The 26346-nt window shown below is 52.5% G+C and overlaps 8 protein-coding genes across 8 annotated transcripts; 6 read left to right on the top strand and 2 right to left on the bottom strand.

Annotated features, from left to right (window-relative positions):
* Window positions 1–881: 881 nt before the first annotated feature.
* On the top strand, window positions 882–1320 carry PFLUO_LOCUS1043 (uncharacterized protein; the record flags this gene model as incomplete). Its single annotated transcript, XM_073778043.1, has 3 exons — window positions 882–900; window positions 951–1179; window positions 1227–1320. The coding sequence occupies 3 exons, from the start codon at window positions 882–884 to the stop codon at window positions 1318–1320; spliced, it is 342 nt and encodes a 113-aa protein (XP_073635137.1).
* A 461-nt stretch (window positions 1321–1781) lies between these two features.
* PFLUO_LOCUS1042 (uncharacterized protein) lies at window positions 1782–2876 on the top strand (the record flags this gene model as incomplete). The annotated part of the gene is made up of 1 exon (XM_073778042.1): window positions 1782–2876. The coding sequence occupies one exon, from the start codon at window positions 1782–1784 to the stop codon at window positions 2874–2876; it is 1095 nt and encodes a 364-aa protein (XP_073635136.1).
* Window positions 2877–3094: 218 nt separating this feature from the next.
* Window positions 3095–3874, bottom strand: PFLUO_LOCUS1041 (uncharacterized protein; the record flags this gene model as incomplete). The annotated part of the gene is made up of 1 exon (XM_073778041.1): window positions 3095–3874. One exon carries the CDS (start codon window positions 3872–3874, stop codon window positions 3095–3097), a length of 780 nt encoding a protein of 259 aa, XP_073635135.1.
* A 281-nt stretch (window positions 3875–4155) lies between these two features.
* Window positions 4156–5741, top strand: PFLUO_LOCUS1040 (uncharacterized protein; the record flags this gene model as incomplete). The annotated part of the gene is made up of 2 exons (XM_073778040.1): window positions 4156–4780; window positions 4840–5741. The coding sequence occupies 2 exons, from the start codon at window positions 4156–4158 to the stop codon at window positions 5739–5741; spliced, it is 1527 nt and encodes a 508-aa protein (XP_073635134.1).
* A 1918-nt stretch (window positions 5742–7659) lies between these two features.
* Window positions 7660–10602, top strand: PFLUO_LOCUS1039 (uncharacterized protein; the record flags this gene model as incomplete). Its single annotated transcript, XM_073778039.1, has 1 exon — window positions 7660–10602. The coding sequence occupies one exon, from the start codon at window positions 7660–7662 to the stop codon at window positions 10600–10602; it is 2943 nt and encodes a 980-aa protein (XP_073635133.1).
* A 1080-nt stretch (window positions 10603–11682) lies between these two features.
* On the top strand, window positions 11683–16504 carry PFLUO_LOCUS1038 (tRNA-dihydrouridine synthase 3; the record flags this gene model as incomplete). Its single annotated transcript, XM_073778038.1, has 7 exons — window positions 11683–12451; window positions 12522–12634; window positions 12692–12914; window positions 12971–13989; window positions 14180–14421; window positions 14473–16368; window positions 16423–16504. 7 exons carry the CDS (start codon window positions 11683–11685, stop codon window positions 16502–16504), a joined length of 4344 nt encoding a protein of 1447 aa, XP_073635132.1.
* Window positions 16505–17029: 525 nt separating this feature from the next.
* On the top strand, window positions 17030–17950 carry PFLUO_LOCUS1037 (Endoplasmic reticulum transmembrane protein 3; the record flags this gene model as incomplete). The annotated part of the gene is made up of 4 exons (XM_073778037.1): window positions 17030–17050; window positions 17216–17350; window positions 17403–17506; window positions 17569–17950. 4 exons carry the CDS (start codon window positions 17030–17032, stop codon window positions 17948–17950), a joined length of 642 nt encoding a protein of 213 aa, XP_073635131.1.
* Window positions 17951–18354: 404 nt separating this feature from the next.
* Window positions 18355–19602, bottom strand: PFLUO_LOCUS1036 (Mitochondrial distribution and morphology protein 12; the record flags this gene model as incomplete). The annotated part of the gene is made up of 1 exon (XM_073778036.1): window positions 18355–19602. One exon carries the CDS (start codon window positions 19600–19602, stop codon window positions 18355–18357), a length of 1248 nt encoding a protein of 415 aa, XP_073635130.1.
* Between the last annotated feature and the right edge of the window lie 6744 nt (window positions 19603–26346).

The raw sequence follows: 26346 nt of genomic DNA, 5'->3' as shown, positions 1-26346 counted from the left end.
CGTCTTCCTTGCGGGAAGGCAATGATGCTGGGCTGTTGAATAGCTCGGCTGATAAGGACATTGGCTCATTAACATTGCCAGTATTCCCTTGTGGACGTGTTCGACGCCCAGCACTGGAGAAGACGAGGTTTGCAAGAAAGTAGCCACTTGAGGGGCCAATGTATCTGGGTTCACCCCCAGCAGAAAGAGATACCAGGCCAATTTCATGGGCTTGCCTGGAGCCTGTCCGGGCTGGTTGTGCATTACTTTGATACGGTGGAGTTGGTGATCGACGATTCTCAGAACTGTGAGCCGCGCTCTCGCCATGCTGATTGGCACCATCTGCTCCAATTCCAGCATGGGGAAAATGGTTTAATTGAGGATCATTCTCGAGCTGGGTGGTTGAGTCCTGTTCGTTTAACCACGACTCTAGCTCCTTTATCCTTTGCTGGAGATTGGCAATGTATCTGATCGCAGTTAGCGGAATGGGCTGTTATGTCAATTGGCTTTTACTTACGCGCGGCTGACTTCCTTCTTGCCATCATTTTTGCAAGTGGAATTGACCTTTGTGCATGATCCGCACCGAGGTAGGACTCCGTCACAGCGGATTTTCCGGCGCTGGCAGCGACGGCAGGCGGCAGGGTTCCGAGAACGGCGTGGGGGGTCCATCTAACTCACACACTTGTAATGACAATTGATTTTGTGAAGTAAAAATAGGAAGGGCAGATGATGGACAGTACAGAGCAATGAATTGCCAATTCTAAAAGAAAAACTTTGACAGAAACGAGGATAACGGGAAGAAGCGGGGTAGTCCCGCCGAACGGAAGACATCCGAGCTTCCCGATATAAAGGCAGTGCTCTTTCCTAATTACTGTTTTCCTCATCAGTTCAAATCAGACACCATGACAATCGTTCACATAGGTCAGTAAAGACAACCCCATGTATAAGTTCACAAACTAATGCAGGGATAGTCCTATTCAAATTCCGCGCTGATGTCGGCGACGATATCAAACAAGAGTTCCTCTCACAGATCAAAACACTCAAGTCTCTATCCTGCGTCAAAGATCAGAGACTCATTGTGGGTGGTCCATCAATTACTTTTCCAGCCGAAAAAAGCAAGGGATTTCATTATTCCCTGGTCAGCTACCACGAAGACCGAGCGGCCTTGGATGCATACCATGCCAGCAGTGAGCATGAGAGGTGAGACTATCTTGTCAAAAGGGCATACAATGTCTAATTTTGTCTAGAGTAACGAGTAAATTCTTTATTCCGTATAAGGAAGATCTTGTCCGGTTTGATTTTGAGGTGGACCAGGCAGATGAGTCACTACTGGGCTTTTAGATCTGTTCGGTCATTCGCAGGAAAGCAATCTCAACTTTATAGTTTCTGAGTCCTGTATAGCATAGATACAGCAGTATTTGAATAATCGCCTCAATGGTTTCTGAACAGTCTATCCCTGTTCATATACCAATGGTATATTGGTGGATCAGACATGCAAGGGTTTGGTATTCAGGTATTTGTAACAACTTAATGGTTCTCACTACAAATTGAACATCTCATTTCCTTGTTTCGTCATTAAGTCTACTAACACAGCGCTTGTATAATGAAATTGGCGATGCGTCAGATGCAATGATTGGCTCTCATCATCGGTAGCACCACCCGCAAGTGATGAAGTGAGCCATTCTCCACCGTCGGGACAGTTCCGATGCGGCACCCATCCGCCTTGAGTAATCGATACAAATACTCCAACAACCAATACTCGACTCAACCTTTCAACTACACGGCTCCAACTCTTCCACATTATGACCTCCTCTGTAGAGCATGTTAATTCTCTACGCCTTGTCCAATCATCCGATCTCGAGGAATTCGTGCAACAAATTCTAGTTGCCAATGGTACCTCCACCGAGCATGCGGGCATTGTAGCCAACTGCCTCGTGCAAGCCGATCTACGCGGCGTCGACACCCACGGCAGCAATCGCATCCCTTCATACATGGAACGAATCCGCCGCAAAGCACTAGACGCCACAGCCGCCCCGGAGCTGCGGCAAGTGACGCCAGCCGTAGCGCAGGTCGATGGCCGCAACGGGTTCGGGTTCGTCGCAGCGCATGCAGGGATGGCGCGCGCAATCGAAATGGCACAGCAATTCGGCATCGGGATGGTCTCCATCAAGCATTCCAACCATTTCGGCATGTCGGCCTGGCTAGTCAAGCAGGCGTTGGACGCTGATATGATGTCTCTGGTATTCACGAACTCGTCGCCCGCATTGCCAGTCTGGGGCGGCAAAGAGAAGTTGATGGGTGTGTCACCTATCGCCTGTGGCGCTCCCTCTGAGAATCCGCGGCGGCCGTTCATTCTCGACATGGCGCCGTCTGTGGCCGCTCGCGGCAAGGTGTATAAGGCCCTTCGGCGTGGCGAGAAGATTCCCACGGACTGGGCGCTCGATGGAGAGGGGAACCAGACTGATGACCCTGCAAAGGCTCTTGAAGGCGTCATGTTGCCGATGGGTGGACCGAAAGGCTCCGCCTTGGCCATTATGATGGACGTTTTCTCTGGTGTATTCTCCGGGGCTGCGTTCGCAGGCCATGTCACCAACCCCTACGACCCGTCCAAACCAGCCGACGTCGGTCATTTTCTGGTTGCTGTTAAGCCAGACCTTTTTATGACGATGGATGAGTTCAAGTCGAGGATGCAGTACCTCTATCAGCGGGTTGTCGACTCCGAAAAGGCGGCTGGCGTAGAGCAAATCTATTTCCCGGGGGAAATCGAGATGATCACTGAGGAGCGAAGGTTGTCGGAAGGTATTCCATTGGCCGAGGCAGAAATCGAGGCTTTAAATAAGGAGGCGGATCGTGTAAACGTTGCACGTTTGAAGGTGCAGTCTCGGGTCGACAGCTAGATGCAGGATACATAGGCTAGAATTTAGGACCTAGGACCCTGCGCAGAGCTTTGTTTTGAATTAGTTTATCTGTCATATATCTTAGCAACTGTTCTATCTTAATGCAATACAGTATCACACTACTATGGATCGTAGGAGCGTTATGTATTATCTCGGAGAGGCGCTGTTGGGCGCAAGTATGAACCCACTGTGTGACTAGCACCACCGATATTCCCACATCAAACATCAACAACCATCTCCGGATCAAAGCCCTTCGCCTGCGCAAAGTAATACCCGCGCTGGTTGCTCACAACCTGTTTTCCCGTCCCCCCATCCATAAAGCGGACATTATAATGGGTATGCCCAAACGCCCACAACCGAACCTGCGGGTGCGTCCAACAAATTTCCTTGGAGAGATCCGTCGCGAACCCCGACGACAGCGGGCTCCCAGCGTGTCTTGGATCGACAGCGCGCTCATCGCGGGTAACGGGACTATGATGCGTCAAGACAACGATCTTGCGCCGCGGCTCAGATTGAATAATCTGCGCGACTTGGCTGTTGAGCCAGGTCAGGTCCACCTGATGCGCGGCATTGTGGTCGGCGACTGTCCAGCCGTCAATCGGGTAGAAATCATTCAGGCCGAAACTGACCCGTTCCTCGTGGAGGGTGTCGACTTGCGAGTACAAGGTGCAGCCGAGGATGCTGAGATCGGAAGAGATGTCGAAGCGGGTTTGATCAAGCAAGATCAATTTGCCCGCTGTCTTTTGGGAGTGGGAGAACTGGTTAATCTGCTCCTTTACAGTCGTCCAGCTGGAGTGGTACGGCTCATGGTTCCCCAGCAGCAAAAACACAATCTCGAATTTGGGCAGTTGGACTGCGATGAAGTGGAAGAATCCGGCGTCCTTCACGACGCCTATGTCACCTAGGAGGGCCAGGTAGGGGGCTTTGGGGGTGATCTCAAACAGATCGTACGCGCTGGGGTTCTCCAGGTGCAGATCGGACAGGATCTGGAGGGCCATACCTACCCACTTGTGACGAGGGCAAATAGGGAAACAGGAACGAAGGTGAATGTGGCAGTGCAACGATGTGGCGCATTTTATCTAAGCGCCCAGCGAAGTACATAACCCCTCCTTGGCCTTGTCTGTTCTTGTTTCTGTCATCTCTTGGACTGGACTGTTCTTTCGTTATTCCTGTTTTCTTCGGGGATTCGCAGTGAATCTGGCCCACGACGTCATTGTCTTATCCGCCTTATCAACCAACTCGGACTTGGAGAGCGACACACTCCCCTCCACCATTAACTATGGCAACACACGATCCCCGCCTGCTGTACAGCGTCAACAACATTCGCGCATTCCACCTGCAAGATGGCGAAGAGCACGAACTCACGCCATCGGGCGCGCAGACCCTGTCCTTGCTAATGGTCCCTACCAACACCTCAACACCAACGACTTCAGGCACCGAATCACCAGAGGAGGACTTCTATCTTCACCTGTACCTCCCTCCAGAGCTAGACCTGGCCCTGCCCGCCACTACACAGATCTACCACCAACCCCCTAGCAGCTACCTGATCCCCCGCTGGGATATGGCACCGGACACGGCCGCTTTCATTCGCATCCAATTCCCTAGCATCGGCACAGGACTCGACAAGGTGACGCAAGATGAAATCGATACGTTTGAGACAATCTTGGCACAGTGTACTGCCTTCCTGGAACGCGCCGCACCGCCCAAGCATCGGGGTCATGCTGCATACAACCCGGCCGACTACAAGCCGGGTGAAGGATATGTATCGTCGGATACAGATGTCAGTCCCGAGAAAGGGCATGGCCAGATCGTGTTGATTGACGAGGAGGACGGAAGTGTGGTCGGCGAGCTGGGAGATGGGTATAACCTGATGGAGGACCCGGATGTGAAGCATGGATCGAAGAGTGAGTACATCTTAGTGACAGATTTTATGATTCGCAGCTAACAGGGTTTCGTCCCGCAGGACCGGTGGCAATTGAACTGCCCTCAGAGGGAGAAGGCAACCAGGTCAGTGTGAGCAATGTGTCCGAAGAATATCTGGCCATGTCCCGGCATCCGGCGTACCAGGACTCGACCATTGTCCAGACATCAGCCATGGCATCCCGCCTTGTAGTCACCAGCACATCGAAACTGGCCAATGTCATTGCCAGCGGAGCCGAGAGCTTCGCCAAGAAGACCAAGCCGAACCAGAAGCCATTGACCTTCTCGGAGACCACGCATACGCGCATCCGCAAGATCGGGACCTTCTCAAATGGCGCAGCGGATCTCTCGTCCCGGACCGTCGGACAAGTCGGCAAGGTTGCGCAGAGCATTGGCGCAACTCTGCGGAGCAAGGAGAAGGATTCCAACAAAAAGAGCTTCGACAAGAACAACCCACCACCAGACTACAAGCCCGGCGTGCTGAACAAATCCATGATCGCCTTCTCCACTCTCGCCGACGGGCTCGAGCAGAGCGCGCGCACAATCTTGTATTCCGGAACTGCAGCCGCCAGCTCGATGGTCAGCCATCGCTACGGCACAGAAGCCGGCAGCGTCGCCTCCAACCTCACGGGCGGCATCAAGAATGTGGGTCTAGTGTACATCGACGCCAGCGGAGTCAGCCGGCGCGCGCTGCTCAAGTCCGTGGCGAAGGGGATGGTGGTGGGCCGTATGCGCGACGGACAGCAGGTGGTTGTCGGCGGCGGTGATGGCGGAGAGGTTCCTCCTGGTGCTCAAACCGAGGTGGAAAGGAGTTCTTCGGGCCTGGGAGCTGCTGCGGGTCCATCAGCTCGCCGTCCATCACCGAATCCTACGCCGCCTCCTGCATACGATGCTTCGGGGACGCTGTCGTTGGGCGGGGCGCCTATGTCGGGGAGCAAGCAATAGTTCAGTCAGTTGATTAGTTCATTTGTTAGTGAGTACATAGCAATTAAACCAGGGCGGCAAATTCCTCCCTCGACTGTCTGCCTGTTATACGTTGAGTTTGCTGTGCTGCGAGCGAATGAAATAAGAATCCCTGTTCCGCCCAATTGCATTGGCGGCTAAGCAACCCTAATACAGTAGCCCGCCCGGCCGTTGACCAGCTCATCACCCATTGGCCCTAGATCGGCGATCGATTAGGGAGTTATGCAATTCACATTGGTCAGACAGACTGTGTGCCAGCGCATCAGCAGCCATCAGCCGCTTTGACAGTTGTTCGTTGTGGCCCACAACACCTTGAGAGCAGATTGACCCTCTCTCGCCAATAACCATCGGGGGAACCGCTGGGTCGACCGCGCGGGCTCCCGTGGGTTGCGGGTCCTGCAAAATCAGATCGCATATCTCTGGAAGATAGGAGGCCGTCGTGGGTATTTACTGTAGTGATGAATTGTTTAGATGAAACACATAGTTCACTATTATTGGCAATCAAACTAGCTAGCTTAGCAGAACCTCCAAAGATAATAATCGACCAGTTCTCTGCGATCCAGATGACGATCGGCCTAGGTGTCCACTACACCACTTTGAAACGGCGGTGCAGCCCTGACGAGACCCCTTTTAGCGACATTGTTGGCATAGGGACTGGGATTGTGATTCAGATGATGACGGTCATTGTTCCTCTTACTCTATTTTCTAATTCCTGCTTAATTCTTGTTCGTTATGAGTTCCGCCATAGTCTTGTTCTGCATCAGACACATGTACACCGACTGGAGCCTCGGTCGGACAATCGAGGCAAGGGAGGCATAGTACGGTGTAAGTGTCGACAGATCACTTTAGCTGTGTAGTCACTAGGGGATCGATCATACCCGGCAGAGAGTGAGTGAGTAGTTCACTTCGTATCTACCGTGCCTGAGAGTAAACAATCCATCCCAACTCGGACCCTCTCTCCCCCAGACTAACCGGCACTAAGGCGCTCCCTCCCTGGCTCGGATCGCTCCTCCTTCTCCTTCCCTCTCTCCTTCGCTCTCTCGTCCTCTTCCCTTCCGTCTTCTTCCTTCCCTCCCCTTCTCTCGATCATCGGTCATTTTCCTTTCCTTTCTTTTTCCTTTCGTTGCTGGGGGTTCTTTGTTGTCTTGGTGTCCGCCAGCACCTACCCCCTTTTCTTCTCCCTCGCCCTTCCTCCCCCTGGTTCCCGCCCCTCGACGATGCCCATTGAGCAATCGCTGAGTCGCAATCGCGTCTAAGACACCTGCAGCGTTTGCTGTCGTACTTTTTTTCGTCTAGGAAGGGGGAATCTCAACCGGCCTCTTTTGTTTCTGGTTTCTTTCTTTCTTCCTTTCGGTGCTTGTTTTGACGCGTCGTTCGCTGGACCCGGTCGCGCCCTGTGTTTTTGTCCATTCTGATCGCTGCTGCGGCTTCTCCTTTGCATCCATTGGTACATGAGGAATTCTTCCGATCGATCTTGACCTGTCAGTCTCCCTCATGCTTGATATCTTCAGGCGGGTTTTCCACATTCTTGCCGATAAGATCCCCACCGGGAATGCTTTGCTGACGTGCGAAACTTGGCCATCTGCAGTGCGCCCTCGACAACTTTGACGACTCGACCGTTCGCCTAGTGTGGTCGGCCACTCGTTCACAGGAGGAATTGGGTATTTTGTACCACGCGCCCTAATTGTGTTGTGCATATTCGCCGTCCTTGCCAGCTCCCGCCTCCTTCCCGTGCCGAGTGCTCGCAAAAGCTGCGGACTGTCAGACAAGCAGGCCTCGTCAGGGCTTTGCGGAGTACTAGACAAGGTGCGTACCGGGTAGAGGCGCTGAACCGCGCGCGGGACGCGGTCGCTAATTTCTCCACAGCCATTCCCGGCCAGTCCCAGCAGCTTCGTCGGCTATGAGCACTCCGCGCCAGCCGGCCTTGCCTCTCCCCGCCCACACCTCGCCCGTCTCCTCCTCAGCTCCCTCCCCTAAACATGCACGTCCCGATTATCCTGGTATGTTAGGCGCGCCGCCGGTCCCGCCGCCGCGAACATCGTCCACCCACCACCATCGCAGCTCGAACGGTGCCGGCTCGTCGGAAAAAGTCTCTGGTTCGCGGCACGGCAAGAGCCGCGCCGACCGCTCAGGCGACGATCGGAATGGGAAGAGCAGGTCACGGCGGCAGGAGCCTGTGGTAGAGTCGAGTCGGGAGACTAGTGGGAAGTCAAGGAGCCCCAAGCCTGACATGGCGGACGCTCCTGGTCAGCCATTGGTCAAGGAGTCGAGCGCAGTAATCAATTCCGTGCTGGTCAGTGACCCTGTCGTGGACCGAGAGCGAGAACAGGTGCGCCAGGCTGGCGCATCGCCTGCGGGCTTTGTTGAACAGGCTGTTTCGGAGGATGGTGGCCGTGCTGCTGGGCACCGCAGCCGCCATGACTACAATAATGGAAACGCCGTCAAGCGCAAGGAGACCACTTTCGGGCACTACATTCTCGGACAGACCCTCGGTGAGGGTGAGTTTGGCAAGGTAAAACTGGGTTGGAGGCGCGATGGCAGCATTCAGGTGGCCATCAAGCTTATCCGGAGAGAGTCTTTGGGGTCCAATCCCTCCCGGCTACCGAAGATTTACCGCGAGATTTCGATTCTGCGGGATCTTTCGCACCCGAACATTGTGCGCCTTCATGAAATGGTGGAAACGGACCGTCACATTGGTATCATTCTGGAGTACGCCTCAGGAGGAGAGCTCTTCGACTACATCTTAAACCAGCGGTATCTCAAGGACAACTCTGCACGGCGGCTGTTTGCGCAATTGGTATCGGGTGTTGGGTATCTGCACAAGAAGGGAATCGTACACCGAGATCTCAAGCTCGAGAATCTGCTGCTCGACCGCAACCGCAACATCATCATCACCGATTTTGGGTTCGCCAACACATTCGACCCAGCCGATCAGCTTGACGAAGAAATCGAATACAACCTCACCAACAAAGAATACGTCAAGCGGAAGCGGCTGGATAAACCTAATGCCAATGGCCTGCGACGAGGCGACTTGATGCAAACGAGCTGCGGAAGTCCATGTTATGCGGCCCCCGAACTGGTTGTCAGCGATTCGTTGTACACCGGCCGCAAAGTCGATGTTTGGAGTTGTGGTGTTATCTTGTACGCCATGTTGGCTGGATACCTCCCCTTCGACGACGACCCGGCAAATCCAGACGGCGACAACATCAATCTCTTGTACAAATACATCGTTACCACACCTCTCACCTTCCCGGAATATGTTACCCCACATGCTCGCGATCTTTTGAGACGGATATTGGTCCCCGACCCGCGGAAACGAGCAGACCTGTTCGAGGTTGCCCGCCACAGCTGGCTGAGCGAGTACGCGCATATCGTTTCTCATATCACTAGCAGTACGACCAATGTTGGGGACATTGCCAACTCAACAGTGCCTGCCGAATCGCAAGAAGCTCCGTCTCTCAACCGCAGTGCTTCCGTTCGCGAGCCACCAAAGACTCACCATAGCAACGTTGCACCCGTTGGTGGTCTCAGCCATCATTCGGGAGATATCTCACAGGAATCACCGACCGAGAAATCCAAGACACCTCGAGACGCCAAGCGGAGAACAGTCCAGGTCGAATATGTTGCCCCTCAATCGCAGACTGCCCGAGAGTTCAGTGAGTCTTCGAGTCGAGGCCCTGCTTCACCGCGGGACGAAACGGCTACCTCAGAACGTCCTGTTCTACCTCACTCAGCCTCAGATAATGCTGCAGCTACTGGAACGCACACACGGCCCACCACAGGTGGCTCGATGGCCTCTTTCCATACTGGTCGCTTGCCATCTCGAGGCTCTTACGGTCAACCCGTGGCACCCACGGTCACAGCCACTAATACACAGGCTCGTCTGGCACAGCCAAGGAGCAAGCAATTAATGGATCTTCAAGACTCTTCGGTTGGCCGCCCCAGTGTACAGCAGCTTCCTTCCTCTTTCAACCCGACGCCTCGCCAGGATCCACCCAAGGGCCACAAGCGGTCGAGCACTGTTTCAAGCATTGGCGAGAAACTATTCGGACGGTCCAGCTCCATCTTGAGTGGACGCAATCCGCAACCGACCGCATCCCGTACGCGGAATGATAAGCGCTACCCTCCTACCAGCATGAAGGAAAGTCTTCCCAGTCAGGATTCTCGATCGTCCATGGATTCGAGGCGCTCCATGCAATATTCGCATAGCCGCAAGACTAGTCAGGCTGGTACTGAGGGTCGCTCTCGGCGGTTCTCCCTTCTTCCACCATCTTTCTCCTTCAGACTTTCCTCTTCTGGTCGATCTCAGACATCTGAAGATCCATACCAGACCCCCCGCACTGTGGATCCTAGTGGCCAGCAACGACCAGCAACGGGCCCCACCCAGCCTACCCGGAACCGTGCAACCAGCTACGGAACGCCAGACGCTATGGGCATGGTTACTGAGGGTCCCGGAGAGGATATGTCGACCAACGAGCCGGTCAGCTACGAAGCTCAAATCGACCAACAATTCGCAGTGCTCGGGTCGCAATTTCACGACCAGGATGTGTCCTCGGAGAACGTTCACAGAGATCAATACTCGGGCAACCACTATACCTACCAGTCGACACCGAACTACTACGACGACTACAACACCGGTTACGACAGTGTGCCCCGCCAGTCGATGCAGGCTGGTCGGTCCGGACGTGGGCCTGGCGTCTTGCAGAAGAACAACCGCAAATTCGCCGACGCCTACGAGTATGAGCGCGATCCGTCACATCATTCGGGTAGCTCTGGCGCAGCGCGCAAAGTTATGGATTTCTTCCGGCGACGTGCCAAGTCAAGGGCTGGTGATGACCGATAGATTCTTTGGATCTTGACCTGGAGCCTCTGTTGCCAGAGTCAGGGAGTTGAGCCATCGTTCTTGTTCTGTCACAAACGAACAGAAGCATCCATCTCAGCCAACTTGCACGGGCCCAATTTCCTCGGAACTTAGCTACATGGGTCCAGCAATTACTTTACGCTTGGATCTTCTCAGAAACAGAATCCAAGCTCCTAGTCCTCAGCTTGTTTGGATACCATGTGATACCCACAACTGCTTTTGTCCCCGTTCTGTTCTGTCTCGTCTATGCATGGAGCTATCGGTTTGCCTCCTTGTCCGAGGTGATTGATTGTCTGATTAATTATCTAGCATCCTGTTTCAATTTTTCTTTTTTTCCTTTGTTCGAATAAATTTCCCCTTGCTTCTAATGTCCATTGTTTCTTTTTGTGTGTGTGTCTCTTACATCTCCTTTCTCCTTCTCCTGTCATCATTATTATCCTCTGGCTGTAAAGTGGGGGGGCTGTCCTGTGTGTGTTTCTCCAAGTTGTTCAGACCGCATTTCTTAGTTTCCTCCGTGAGTTTGGCTTGATGTTTCTTTCTTAACTGATGTAGGTGGATTGTCTCATACGGGAGGATTCTGTCAGGATAGTTAAACTCGTGAACCCCATTTTCCCCTCCCCCCAGTCCAGTGTTTCGGTATAAAACCCACCGAATCCAAATATTACCCCAAAAAGGAAGGAATCCATTGCCTACCAAGACCCTGTTTCCCGGAACCAGCCCCTGCTTGTAATCACGCCTACCGATAGAGAGGATCTGCATGGGTAATGCAATTCAGGCTGATTCCATCGCTGAATTAGCCGTCCCAGAAACCTCCCCGCACGAGGATTCAACAGTGGAGCTACTAAACCTCGACCGAGGGCATTGTCGGATCTATGCGGACGGAGAAATTCAAGAGGATTCTTGCCGGACTTACTGGAAACATGCAAAATACCTGTCGATCTCAACTCTGACGGAGTTTCATTCCCCCTGCCTATCATGTAGAACCCAAGGTCCAAAGCTCTACTTATACAGCTCGGCTCGCTCCTCTGATGACTGCGTGCTCTCCACACAATTGCAAACATCATGGGGCTCCTATCCACGCTTCTGGTCGCAGTGTCTTGCGCCAATCTAGGTGCTACCAGTAGCATACACAAGCCGTTCTCGCTCCAGTTTCACGACAATGGCGTCACAGTCCACAACTCGGCAGTTCTAGCAGGCCCATCGAATACCTCCACTGTCCCCATCTCTGCCTCTGAATCAGGTACCATTGCACACAGTGGCGGTCACATCCAATGGCAGCACCTCACCCCGCAGGTCGTGAAAGTCACCGTCAACAGCACCTCCTCCTTCACCGGAGCTCGTTTCACCACCGCACCATCCGACCTCTTCTACGGCGTCTGGGAGTACCCATGGTCGGAACAAATAACCAACAACGGCGTCGAATTCCAACTCCTCGGCGTCGGCAACGAGGTCGGTATAAACTGGTCCAATGCACGCGCGCCTTTCTTCCTCACATCAGCCGGGTACGGCGTCTACGCCGACACTAACCGCATGGGCTCCTTCGACTTCTCAGTTCCGGGCCAGGCCCAGTTCGTGTTTAATACCACCAACTTGGTCTACTATATTATCATGCCTGCCGCGAGGGGTGACTTCAAGTCTGTCATCAAGGAGTATACGGCCCTCTCGGCGAGAATTGAAATGCCACCCGACGCCGGGTTTGGGCCGACCTTTTGGTCGGATAATTTCGAGGAGGACTTTCATCGCGGCGTGCATAATGCGCAGGAGAATTATTATGATGTGGTCAATCATCTCTACTATAATCGCATTCGGGCGACTTCGTTTTTTGCGGATCGTGAGTGTTTATCTATATCTAGGCCGCAGCTGGTACGTGTGGGCGAGATGCTGATGAAGTTTTACTATAGGGCCGTATGGGACGGGAAATATGTCCTGGGGCAATTTCGACTTCGACCCCAAGTTCTATCCGACTCCTAAAGAGTTCATTGCCAATTTGACCGCGTGGGGATATGATTTTCAGGTGGGTTAGCATATCGCAGAGGCCAGAATATGATGAGACTGATGTGGTCCGTTCTAGGTTTGGGCTGCCAACAGAGCCTTCCTCAATACGGAAATATACAACGCATCTATGAAACACGACTGGCTGTTCCCGGGTTATACTGCAGAGACCTTTGAAGGGCCAGCCCTGAACCTGTCCATTCCGAATGCGTATAATTACTTCCTCGACCGTCTCTCCGCCTTTACCGAGCTGGGTGTGAAAGGATATAAGATCGACCGCGGCGAGGAGGGAGAAATGCCGTGTAAGTGATTCCTTGACATACAACCCCAAAATCCTCCAATCTCATCAGAATCACAGTCTTCGAACAAAACATTCAACAGCCGCTCTTCGAGGACCTAGCCCACACCAACATGAAGCGCACTTGGGGCACCTCCAACTTCTACAACTTCGCTCGCTCAGCATTCGACCGCTCCCGTGCCCGAACGGCAGTCTGGAACGGCGATTCGCACTCCAACTTCCAAGGACTGGCCTACACAGTCGCCTCCGGCATCCGCGCGGGCCTAATCGCCTTCTCACAATGGGGCTCTGACACTGGCGGCTACGTGCGCGAGGGTAACGAGCCTACTGAGGAGCTGTGGGCACGGTGGATGCACTTTAGCACTTTCTCGCCTGTGTACGAGATCATGATTGGCACGGGCCACACCCCCTGGTACGACTACTCCTCGCGACTGGTGTCCATCCTCAAGCAGACAGCCAACTTCCACACGTCGCTCATTCCCTATATCAAATCGTGTACCTGGGAAGCAACCCAGACAGGCATCCCGGTTATCCGGGCGTTGTTCCTGGAATATCCCTCGGATGATAGCCTGGCTGTTCGCAACGCGACCGATTCGTACGCCTTCGGCCCGTCCTTCCTGGTTGCGCCTATCATCTCAGCTGGCGGCCAGCGGGACGTCTACTTCCCGCGCGGAACGCGGTTCCTCGAGTATTGGAACAAGACGGCCGTTTATGAGGGTGGCAGCACGGTGAGTGTCCAGCACAGTCTGGAGTCTATTCCTGTGTATGTCCGCGAAGGCGCCATTGTGCCGCGCGGGGATATTTACCAGGGAAATGCCAAGTGGGTGAAGCATTGGCAGCCGCATGTGGTTATTGAGGTGTTCCCCAGCTGGGATTTCGAGGAGTCTACGTTTGAGTATTTTGGTGGGGAGCAGACGAGCAATGAAGGTGTCTCTATTGAGATGCGCACTGATCGGGAGAAGGGTGAAGTGACTGTTTCCCATGGGGCGCTGGGAGTGCCGGCTATGTTGGTGGTTTATGGCAAGGAGGTGAAGAGGGTGTCATTGGAGGACAAGGCGGGCAGTGTTTCTGTCTCGGGAGTAGAGAGTCTTTTTCCATCTGGGAATTGGAGATAGAGACAGAATAGCAGGTAGCAGGAAAACGAGGTGATGGTAGAAGAATCAGTATTCGGTATAGTTCCGATGCAAACAATACAAACAACTCTCCACATCTTCAATTTTTGCGATAACCAACGGCCGTTTTCTTCACCGCGCCTACGCACCTCTACAGTTCCGACGACTGTATTTCAGCCGTCAACGGACAGTTCTACTAGTCATGGTCTCCGAAGTTGCGCCGGTGCAGCCCCCACCGGGCGACAATGCTGCGCCCGCAGATACCCTCAAGCACGACGCTGTCAACGGCAACTCCGGTGTCGAGGAGCCCCCCTCCAAAAAGGCGCGGCTAGACGACAAAGAGGTGAAGGAGGATACTCGCAGTCTGCGCGAACGAGGCATTGCACCTATCAAAAAGGAGTACGTTAATTCGACCTTCCAGAAATGTGAACTGTTACTCACAAAGCCTAGATACCTCATTCCCTCGGCACCCAAACCTCAACCAGCCGAAGACCCCACTGGTGCCGACGATGCAGCAGAAGCTTCGTCGCATGTAGACCGCGAGGATGGAAAGAAAGGAAAGAAAAAGAACAAACCCAAAGGCCAGAACACGAATCGGAGTTTCGGCCGGTCCGAGGACGCAAAAGGTCTTTGTGCTTCGAGGACGTTCGCACCCGAATTCTCGCCAGGCGAATGCAGATTTGGCGATACCTGCCGACTCGAGCATAACCTGCGCACCTACTTGAAGGAACACAAGCGGGAGGATCTCACGACGTTCGATGGCCTTTGCCCAGTCTGGGATGCGCTTGGGAAATGCTACTCCGGTTGGAAATGCCGCATGGTTGGATCGCACTCGAAAGAGAGAGATACTGCGGATGGTCGGAAGGAATTGGTTCTGGTGGAGGATGAAGCGCGCAAGGCAACGGCGGTTCCGCGTGTGCCGTATGCGACGGCCGATGGGCTGGTGAATATCGTTTCGTATGATGATAAGCTCGCGCTGGCAAGAAAAAGGGAGAAGACACCTCGGGCCGATGCCTACAACAATTTTCTCAACGAGACGAGTCGCGAGTTGGAGAAGCAGCTGCATAGCCGACCCCAAGCCGAGAGCGAGGGGGCTGAACAAGCTGAAGCAAAGGAAGAAAAGGAGGAGCTGCGCGCTCAGTATACCGAACCGCCGTTTCTGCCTTCGGAGAAGAGACGTATCTACTTTGGTCCGGAGACTCCTGTTCTGGCACCTTTGACTACGCAGGGCAATATGCCTTTCAGGCGGCTGTGCGGGGATCTAGGAGCGCAATTCACTTACTCGGAGATGGCGATGAGCATGCCGTTGATCCAAGGCTCAAAGTCAGAATGGACTCTGCTCAAGGCGCACGACTCAGAAATGCTTCCTCCGTCCGTCACTCCCGGCGACAATATCGTCCAGGATTATGACAACTCCAAGGACTGCAAATTCGGTGCGCAGATTACTGCTAATAAGCCTTGGCAGGCACTCAAGGCCACGGAGGTGCTGTCCAAGTTCACTCCTCATCTGCGTGTCATCGATTTGAACTGCGGCTGCCCTATCGAGCTTGTTTTCCGCGACGGCGCAGGATCCGCTCTGCTAGACCATCACTCGAAATTGGAGAAGATCACCCGCGGTATGAACACCGTGTCGCAGGAGATTCCAATCACTGTCAAAATCCGGATGGGAACCAAGGACAACGCTCCCACTGCGCAGAAACTTGTCGAGCGTCTTGTTCTGGGAGGCTACGAGTCAAGTGTCCTGAATCTTGGGCCTCCCGGAGCTGCAGCGATTACTCTGCATGGACGCAGCAGACAGCAGCGGTACACAAGACGGGCAGACTGGGGATACATCGCGGACTGTGCCGCGCTCATCAAGCGTCTGGGTGAAAAGAAGGACATCCTCACCGACACTGTCCGCGAGCCAGACGCGCGCCACCAGCCCAACGGAGGAAAGACATACTTCCTCGGCAATGGTGACTGCTACTCCCACGTGGACTATGACACCCATGTCAACAATGCCGGCGTGGACACGGTCATGGTAGCCCGGGGTGCACTGATCAAACCGTGGATCTTCGAGGAGATCCAGACGGGTCAGCACTTGGATAAATCCGCGTCGGAGCGCTTGGGCTTCATCGAGAAATTCGCCAAGTACGGTCTGGAGGCGTGGGGATCCGATGAGCATGGCGTGGGCACGACCCGACGGTTCCTGCTGGAGTGGCTCAGCTTTGCCTATCGCTACACCCCCATCGGTCTACTCGAGTATCTTCCTCCGCAGATCAATGACCGACCCCCGGCTTTCAAGGGGCGGAATGAGCTGGAGACGCTCATGGCCAGTGGAAACTACAAGGACTGGATTAAGATCACGTAAGTTTTTGGCCATCTGGAAGGCTTCGCCTCGATACTAATTGATTGCTATAGGGAGATGTTCCTGGGTCCTGCTCACAAGGACTTCAAGTTTGAGCCCAAACACAAGTCGAATTCGTATGAGGCGGAGGGTTGAAATGGGTTGTGTCCACATATACCAAATCAAACTGAGAATTTAGAAGATACATGATCCTACATATCCTACATGTGTACTAGCCTGTGATAAGTCCCTTTGATGACATACCTATATTGTGATAAATCAACCGCGTAACTAATAATGATTCCGAAGACCCACGGAATCTGTTATTGGCCCCCCTGCCCTACCTCGGTGCAGAACTATAGATCAACAACCTTCGCGGTCACGTGCGTCTCCGGGCGATGACGTCTTCTGGCCAAGTTGTGGGAATTCCCCATCCACGATCGGCTTCTACTTTCCTGCTTCTTTTTCTACCTCGCAATTCTCTCCCGCATCCTTGCTGACCACAACCAGCACTGTATTTCTTTTAAAGGGTTCGTGTGCAGCTACCTCTCTGGCAGTCGATTTCGCTTCTTGGGCATTTTGTTTACCTGTCCTCTAGCTGTCAAGCTTCCTTCACCCCCCGCCCCTTTTGACTCCAACCACACCCTCAAGCTTAAACGTCCGACCGTTCTCTGCGACACCATGACTCTCTACTACAGCCTTGTATGTGTCGTCTGCTCCCCCCTGGAATCTCCCCTCAATCGCCCAGTCCCTGCGTGTTCCCCCGGCTATCGCTGCAGCCTGGTCCGCAGTGGCCCGCTCCACGAACCCATGCTCGTCTCGTACCTTTCACCTAGAACCATGGACTAAACTTCCCGTTTTTCACAGGTCTTCCTCCTCTTGGTGGTGGAGATGGTTGTCTTTATGGCACTCATCGTCCCTCTACCCTTCACCATTAAGCGCAAGTTGTTCGCCTTCGTCTCGGAGAGTCCAATAGTTGCAAAGCTGCAGTATGGCTTGAAGGTAATAATTGCCTGCTATGTACCTTATGTGGAGCAGTTCTGACAGTTTCCAGATCACATTTATCTTCATTCTCATCCTGTTCATTGACAGCGTCAACCGCGTGTACCGGGTGCAGCAGGAGTTGTCCGCGTTCGCCAAGGACGGCTCTGGTATCGGGTAAGCAGTGCATTTTATTGTCGGGAGACACGTGCTGACTTTTTTTTTCTTCCGCTTCGCAGAGCCGCTCACCTCGGCACCGACCGCATGGAGGTCCAGGCCCGCAAGTTCTACTCGCAGCGCAATATGTACCTGTGTGGCTTCACGCTCTTCCTCTCACTGATCCTCAACCGCACCTACATGATGATCCTCGAGGTTCTTCGCCTGGAGGACCGCATCAAGCTCCTGGAAGGTGACAAGAAGGCCGGCGGCAAGGACTCCGCTCGCGTCGCGGAGGCTGGTTCGGTTGGTGAGATTGGTCGTCTGAGGGAAGAGCTCGAGACCAAGGACCGCGATATCGAGACCCTCAAGAAGCAGTGCGAGGGCTTGACTCGGGAATACCACAATCTCGGCGATCAGGTCTCTGGCAAGAAGGGCGAGCAGAACAACAAGAAGGACACGTAAAGATCCTCTTGATGCTTGCACTGTTTCGGTATGGTGCACAATTATCGGATATCGGTTCCTTTACGAACTCAAGAGTGTCTACACTTCTCCTGAGTTCAAGTGATTGTCCACCAACAACCGGGTTTTCTTGGAGAACCGAATCATAAGTACCGTTTATGGATTACGGCCTTGTTTGCTGCTATGGGGGAGTTCAGGACGCGGTAGAGGCTGAAGTATTGTGTTGGGAGCTGGAGGATGATACAGAGGTCATCCTCACATTTATCAAAGAGGCATTGATAGTTGACATGGAGGGAAATGCCTTGCATTCTGAAAATAAAATCTCGGGTCATAAACACCATGTGCCTTGTTCGTAATTAATACATCGGTTGATCTAGAATCGTGTGGAAGAAGAAGAATAAGGAGGTTCATATAAGAAAGGTCCAGAAGCTGGGATAGACCAATTCCTCTTCGAAAATGCGGCGCACCTGCGCGAGCACAAAGCGTTCCACCTTGCCAACATTCTTCAAGACCTGCTTGCCGTCCTCCTTGCGACCGATCTCGCTGTCGACCCGAATCTCCTGCAGCAGACCCCCCTGCCGTTTCTGATCACTGCCAGACCGAGGCCGGCCATCTTCGCTGGGGTTCTGGCTCTGGGCCTCCGAGCCGAGCAGCGCGTCTGCATCCTCCGGAGACAGAAAGCAAAAGTGGACGCGTTTGCGGATATATGCGACGACGGCCACGCCGTCGAATGTGATGCCAGTGACATTTAGTTTTAATGGCAGGCCCACGAAGCTGGGCATCGGGTAATCGAGCAGAATCTCCGCCGTGAGTGACATGCGCACGTCACCTGCGTATTTGGCGTGGCAGAGCACCTGGAAGTCTTCGGGGCGCCGTTCGCGCATACGCGGCGGAAGAGGAAGCTGCTGCTGTCCTGCTCCGGGGAGGGACTCGGGCGACTGCTGCTGTGCATCGCCCATGTCGGCGCTGTTGCGGTTTGAGGCGTCACTGCCTGTCTGGTGTGTGTTTGCTGTAGAGGGCCGCGATGCGGAGGTGTTGGACGTGTCGATATCGGCTTCACTTCGCATGTTGGACGGGCGGAGCATAGATGGCCTCCTGCTTCCTGCGGCGGAGTCGGGCCACCCGCTTGCGAACGGGTTGCCGCCTGCAACGGCCGCGAGTGGTGTTTGCGTGCCTGACAGCCCGCCCAGCGACATCAGGTGGTACCCGAGCGTCGATGTGCCGCCCGGGATACCCGGTGTACCAGCGCGGGGCATGAAATGGTGATTCAAATGGTCGCCAAGGGGTAGCGGGGAGCGGAGGGCGGAGGGTTGGAATTCATTGCCGGGGTACTGTGTTTCTTCGAAATCGTGGAGGTCGGCGTGACGGCCCGTCCATTGGTGGGCGTGCTCGGAGCTGAGATCCTCAGACGCCGCAGAGGTATCGGTGTCATCTTCGTCTTCCTCGTAGAAATCGGCAAACGGCTCGCAGAAGTCTTTGATCTCGAGATCTGGCGCGATCGTTCCGAACTCGAACGAGTGCACCTGCACGGATCGAATGAAGCGTGGCAGAGGCACTTCTTGGAATTTGTCGTGGACGAACGAGCGGATGCGCTCTGCCAGCGCCTCACCGTCTGGGCCAGAGGTGGCGGCGCCCCAGTCGACTTCGATGGACATCACATCTACATGGGTGTAGCGTGGTCGTCGAGGCGGCGGAGCTCGGGGGGCTCAAATCGCGGGAACACGTGATGGGAGGCGCCGACAAAAACAGCCTTCGGACCTTTCCAGCAGCTCGTAGGTTGCATAGTGTGAAATAATAAAATCATTGAATGATTATATCACTTAATTAGAACCATGAAAGAGACGAGACTCTTTGGGCCATATCTACTACATCTGCGGGGCAATTCCTGGATATATACTTGTTGTATAGTTACTGACATCGCCCATTTTAACTCGCGTCAACTCCACAGGAGCGAACATGGAGATGAGCACTGATTTCCAAAAGCATTGAAGTGTCAAACTTAGCCTAAATACTCTAATCCCAATATCAGCTGACTGGCCGCGTATGCGGGCACCATACGCCGCCTTCTGTGATCGTGTACGTTATTCCTGCGATGTGAATCGCCAAGATAGCTGTTTGTTTTCGGAGATCCTCGGCCTTTTGTTGTCGAATTTCAGTGCAGTCATCGCGCAAACATCAAACAAAGAGAAGATCTCGACTCTTTCTCAAAGTGGTAAACAGCCCGTTCCTTGTTCCCCCCATGTTAAGATGGGCGGGACCCAAGCTAGTGCGCGGGGCATCGGGCGTTAGCATGTTTGTCTCGTCACGTCGATCGCCAATTCCATGAGTTCCGGATCTTCTCGAGTGTTTAGGATGGAATTAGCCAGTTGACAAAAAAAGAAGAAGGCAAAACATGCTGGCAGGAGACATACCTCTAAAACACGCTCTCGTTTATTTACAAAAAGTATGGAGTATCCTTTGGAGACAGTGAACCCCTGGAGGCACCTCTATGACCCTTGCTCGTTCTACTCGCGTACATCGCGGACCTTGACGATCTACGGACGCGCACGCCCTGGCTTTAGATCAGTCTCCGAAGATCCCTGCAGCGGCTATTAAGCCACGAAGCCTTTTCGTTCTTCTCCCGGCTGTGCATTTGTCGCCTCCCAACCGGAACCCTGCTTTCTTAAATCCAATTGAATGCCCAATAGCCGTGATGCGAATACCCCTGCTACCATTTCCCACCCATATGATGTTGCCCGCGGCAGATTTCGCCACAGATGCCCTCCACAGATGCCGTCCACAAGCTGCGTGATTTGCTATTGAAATGGTATCCATCGCTGATCACGACAACGAACCTGGATGCATCACAAATTCAAATTGATTATTAGCTCGAAATCGAGCGGCTACACGCGATCTAGCAGCAGAAAAGTAGTGATGGACATCTCCGCTATTTCGACTTGTAAGGGTCATTTCAGCACGATTTGAAAAGTGGATGGGTATGGAGTTGTAAGACAGACAAAATGGAAGACTGGTGTTGAGAACTAAACAGACGCTGCATCCTAATAAAACAAGATTTTATAAATCATTAGATTATGAAAACAAGAATCGAAACCGAGAACGCTAACCGAGTCCCTTAATGAATTCACAAAGAACGCTCCTAAAAGGGAAGGACATGAGCGAAGCCACCACAGTCACGGAAGCGCCGCCTGCAAGCCACTCCATGCTAACAACGGAAACAATACAGGAATTTTCGAAGTCCACCAGCAGGACAAGACATAAGGCGCGCTATTCGTGAAAACTGTCCCAAGTAGACTATAACCCCGCACATATACTTTTGCGCAAGCAAATTCGAATGAGATGTTCACTTCAAAACTGGCCATGGTTAATGCCAAGGGCAGTTGTACCCATCTCGTCGACGGATGTGCTCTTTGATACCGGGGCAATCTTTCGTTGCATATTTGGCACAACGAATGAGTCCCCTTGGATGCATTAACTATCAGCTTGAAAAGAAAGAGAGTTCCCGAATCTTACCCTTGTTTTTTCTCACAGCCACAGTCATAGATGTAGATGTACACAGAGCACATTGTGGTAGTAAGGGGAAAGCAGCTGTTTAACAAGGGAGGCTAGATTTCCCGGAAAGGGGACTCAAAGTGCAGAAGATGTTCAATGCGTAGGTTGGCTCGAAGAAAGTTCGAGGAGGGGAACAAAGACTGACTTTATAAGACTTTTCGCACAGTGTAAATCGGCAGACTATGCGGCGCAACCACACTATGGGGCGTAGGGCAACGGACGGTCCAACTCCGAGATAAAAAGCAAGGATTAGAGGCTCGGGCCGTCTGTGCTCCGGTTTATTCGAGGCGCTCTAGTCAGTGCACATGCGCTTTTATATTTAACGAGCGAGTCAGTGGTCTTCTCCATCCAAAATTGTGAAGCAATAGAAGATTCCTTAGGTTGGAAGCTCTTGAACACGGCGCAGATCCCAACAGGGCAGTCTGCTGCTTACGCTGATCATCATGGCAGATGGTGTGCAAGACTCTGGCTGATATTTCAAGAACAGATTAGGGGACGAAGAGTTGTTGGCATGTAGTTGACCGACTAAGCCCCGAATTGTTCTCCCCTGAGAGAGCACTCGACATCATACCTGAAAATAGTTAGTGCAATGCCCGGGGTCCATATCCAGAGAAACCAACAATCTTTCGCCTCCTGGCAAATCAGATTGCATATCAGACCAACATTGGGGAGATATCATACTATAGCACGAGACATAGGAGATGTAACCAAACCAGACGTCTCCGACCTACTGCTGTCCTCATGGTGCGACTTTGTCTTTACAAGATGAGACTTGCCAGCGTCGTCTGGACGCCGCCAATCAGGCTTTAGTGAATCATTAAGACCTTTTTGCGGATAGGGCTGCCAAAGGCCTCCTTGTTTTGGAATTATAAAAAGCCGCAGAACCAAGTCTGGCGGGCTTAGAACAAGCTGGCCAGATAAATACCCTTGCGATTGGGTTCAAGAATCAACAGAAAATCAAAACTTAGATTCTGAATTTTGAAATGCTCCAACAAATCGACCACCTCGTGGCTCCCTTGATGTGGAAACGAATGAACCCACAGCGGTGCAGTTGTTGGAATCTGCAGGCTGGAAGCGATCAAAGTGCTGCAGGATGCATGGTGACGAGGCATCTCCGAAATGATTGAGAAAGGCAAAGAAAATATGCCGGGTGCTAAAACGGGAAAAAAGGCGAAAGCCATGGCCAGTCCTATTATTCTGGGTGAACGCCCATCGGCATTAGCTGCATGCAATACCGCCAAGAGGCTTGTTTTCCCTCGACGGGCTAGACCTGGTAGTATAGCGGCGCTGCAAAGGATATGTTCTCCACCTACGAAGTTCCTAAGGCGAGCGACAGGCATAGATGGGGTCTGTCCCTACGCGCTCAGTCGCTCTAGCACCGGGAGATCGACTCCGGGCGAGTACCCAGCGACTAACAATAGGAGGTCCCTGCCTCAAATTAAGCGCCGTTGGTTTTTCAGTTGGTTTTGTTGCACAGCAGTGCTGTGCCACGTAAATGAATTCTCGGCGACAAGGAAATCAGAACACGAGCAGCGATTAATTTCTTATTCTCACATGCGGTTTTTATTTGAGAAGCCGAGATCAGCTATTGGTACCCGGGTATAAGTACGTGCGCTCTCGATAAACATGATGTCATGGCAATCCCATTTCCACAATACGTAAACAAAATATGCGGGGCACCCTTGGGAAAGAGCCAGCGGAGCAGCGTGAATGCGACCGATGAATGAGAGCAACGCGGGAGGACTGATTGGTTTAGAGGCAGGACGACAAGAAACCGGAGCTGAAACCAGCAACTGCATAGCCGGAGCCTGTGAGGATCGATTGCTATCGCACGTCGGGTCCAGGGCCCCGCATCCGAGGTCCTACGGTAGAGTTTCGGTTTGCGACGGGTCTTGCTCTGTTCGAAATAAGTATTGCTTAACACTTGGCAGACCGCATCACATATTTGCCATGGCTCTGAGAATAGCCATGGGACAGCCTGGGCCGATTCTGGTACGACCAAAAACTTCGAGCCAAGAGCTCAAAAAAAGAAATGTGCGAGGCTATCCAATAGTGACGTCTTGGCCGCCTCAGAATCCCCCTTTTTGGGGGCGAGGTAGCTACATGTGAAGCTTTCACAGCTATCGACTGGGAAGGTTAACTGACCTGCGTGACCCTCGGGTATCCACCTATCTTACTGGTTTCTTCTCTCGGTGATCATGATGTCCCATGATGTGCTGGATCGGCATGATTCGGGCTCATGGACAGCCCCTCCCCCCCAAGGTGCCTATTCGGCCCATCCGTGTTTGTGGATATATAATTGAGATCGGGTCTTCCCGTTCGATTCCCAGTCCTCAGCCGTGTTTTCCCCCTGCCTGTCTACAATCCAGTTTCGAAGGCAAAGCAGCATCCCATTCCTTTACCACGAAGACACAAACCCATCTCACAATGTACACCAACACACCTACTCACCGATTTCTGGTCCTCTCGGCCCCTGAATCAATCCCAGCGGCCTCCAGCCACAGGTTCCTCGTCCTGTCTCCCACTGATTCTGGCCCAGACCCTCGCGCGTGGGAAGACCAGCCGTCCCAGCCAAGTCCCTCCAACCAAATCCCAAACATGGGGTCTTCAACCCTGCGCCTAACCAGCCGCTCTCTGTCGACATCATCAGTAGAGTCCCAGCTGAATGAGCTTGCCTCAACTCCTCCAAGCGACTTCCTCTACCTGGGCCACAGCAGGTCCAAAGTCGCTCGGACATGAACAAATCATTTACCTCACGCAATCCCATCACGAAGCGACTGTTGCATCTTTAGTCTCTTGCTTTTCTTTTTCAAGTTGTTCACTTTACGGCTTTGGCATTTCGGGTATCCACCGATTGACAATGGTGGAAGGGAAAATGGCACTACGGGGTTTCATGGCGCTACCTGAGTCTATTCTTGACTATTGAACATTACCAATTTTTGATAGCGAAGAGAAACATACGATTATTATCTAGTTGTTATTAGCATCAATTCATTCAGCTCCTTTGCAAGGGTTTCCGCGTCTACGTACTAGCAAAATCCTTTAGTGTAGTTCTACTCCACCCTCAACGTGCAGCAATGGTAAGCTGCCCCGCGCGAGGAAGGTCTCACTTCGACACTATTTGCCAAGATGATTGCCAGCCAAGTCTTGGTAAATCTGATAATAATGAGTACGAATCTTTGTTCCACAATATCACGATTGTCGGTTCTTGCTAATTTGAAAAGCCATAAATGGTTTCTGTGTTCTGCCTGCTGACCGGAGTCTAGTGTTGAGCGACACGCTGGCAAGAAAAGTGGAAACTTCGTTGACCGGAATTGTTGTTTGAGCAGATCGGTGAGCAGATCGGTGAGCTTTGATGATGTAGATCTTCGATTTTTCCCGTGGGATTTTGGGACCCTGCCCCTCGGGATCTTGACTCCGTCTTCCTGTTCCTTTCGACACAAACAGTGCGACTGTGATTGGATTTAAGGATGTGGGGGTTGATTTGGTACACAGTACATATGGATTTAAGGTCTCTTTTCCCTTAAAGTACCTCCCGTAACTGGTGTCACCACTCTTCCACTGTTCCTCAATACCTAATTGCCAAGGCAAACTAGTACATACTGTAAATAGTCTATTACCCTTAGTAGGTTTTGACCCTTGGCAATTTCAGTGGTTCTTGTGGTCAACTCGCCTTAACCTCAACCTATATCATCAATGCCGCTACCTCTGGCTAATCACTTTGTAGTTTCTTTGGATCAGCCTTCGCGGATTCTGACCATATGTGGGTTAGCGCATAACTTTGTTGAAGCGGCGCCTTCAACGCCCACGTGATGATCTAGTCTTGATATAAAGGAGTGACCGCAAAGTCTCTCTGAGTTCATTCTCTGCATCCGTTCTATCCATCCTGATCGCAGTAAAAGTATTCTTGCCTCTGTGGTCTCCCAATTATCCCCCTTCCACAATATCAACAACTACATCGCTGATGGACTCTGACACCCTCGCGCCGGGTGTTATGGCTGCCACGGATTTTGGTCAAGGGCTTTCCTACGAGCTCGTGTCAAAAGCAAAGTTTCAGGCTTACCGCATCGAAAGGCTCGGATCTCAGGCCAAGTCTATGTACTACATTGAGACCCATGAGACTCTCTCGAAGCACAAATTTGACCTCCTACTCCACCAAGGAGACTCTAAGGACGGTGAAGTCCTCGGAGTGGCGAAAAGGCACGGTCGTGGCTTCACTATCGGAGTTGGAGATCCAGCCAGAGAGATAGAGGGCAAACAGATGATATGGGAGAGATTGGAAAGACCCGAGAAGTATGGTCACAAGATATACTATTTCGATTTCGGAACCGGGGTGCAGAGGATGACATGCACATACCGGAAATCAAATGGTTTCCTTGGTAAACTGAAGACCATAGAGCTCCGCGCTGGAGGCATCGATGAGGAAGATGGACGGCTCTTGGCAAAATGGGTAGGAAGCAGCTCTCGGAAAATTAAGGAAGGCAGCTTGTTCATCCCATATACGGCAAAGAGCGGACAAGATCACAATGCAATTAGTGACGAAGAGACTAAGAAGTGGGAGATAATGGTTTGTTTGACTACATTTGCAATTATTGAGAGTCAGTTTAGAAGGAGGAAGGGGGGCTAAGGTATATGAGGACGTCGCGATGCAGCTAGGAATGAGGCTGCTTTACTTGGAGCAGAGTATGTTTGTAACTTTCAAATAATTGACCTAGCAGGGTTTAAATGACAATAATGAAGCATTGCTATGCCGAAGCTATCTCTCATATAGACTAATGGCTATTGGAATTAGGGTTTGAGAGATAACGAAAGAGTGTATAGGTGGTGACACCAGTTTCATGACGTACTAT

Source organism: Penicillium psychrofluorescens (genome assembly GCF_964197705.1).
Source record: "Penicillium psychrofluorescens genome assembly, chromosome: 1".
NCBI lineage: Eukaryota > Fungi > Ascomycota > Eurotiomycetes > Eurotiales > Aspergillaceae > Penicillium > Penicillium psychrofluorescens.
Note: the sequence above shows the minus strand (reverse complement) of the source record. Positions and strands in the feature narration are given on the sequence as shown.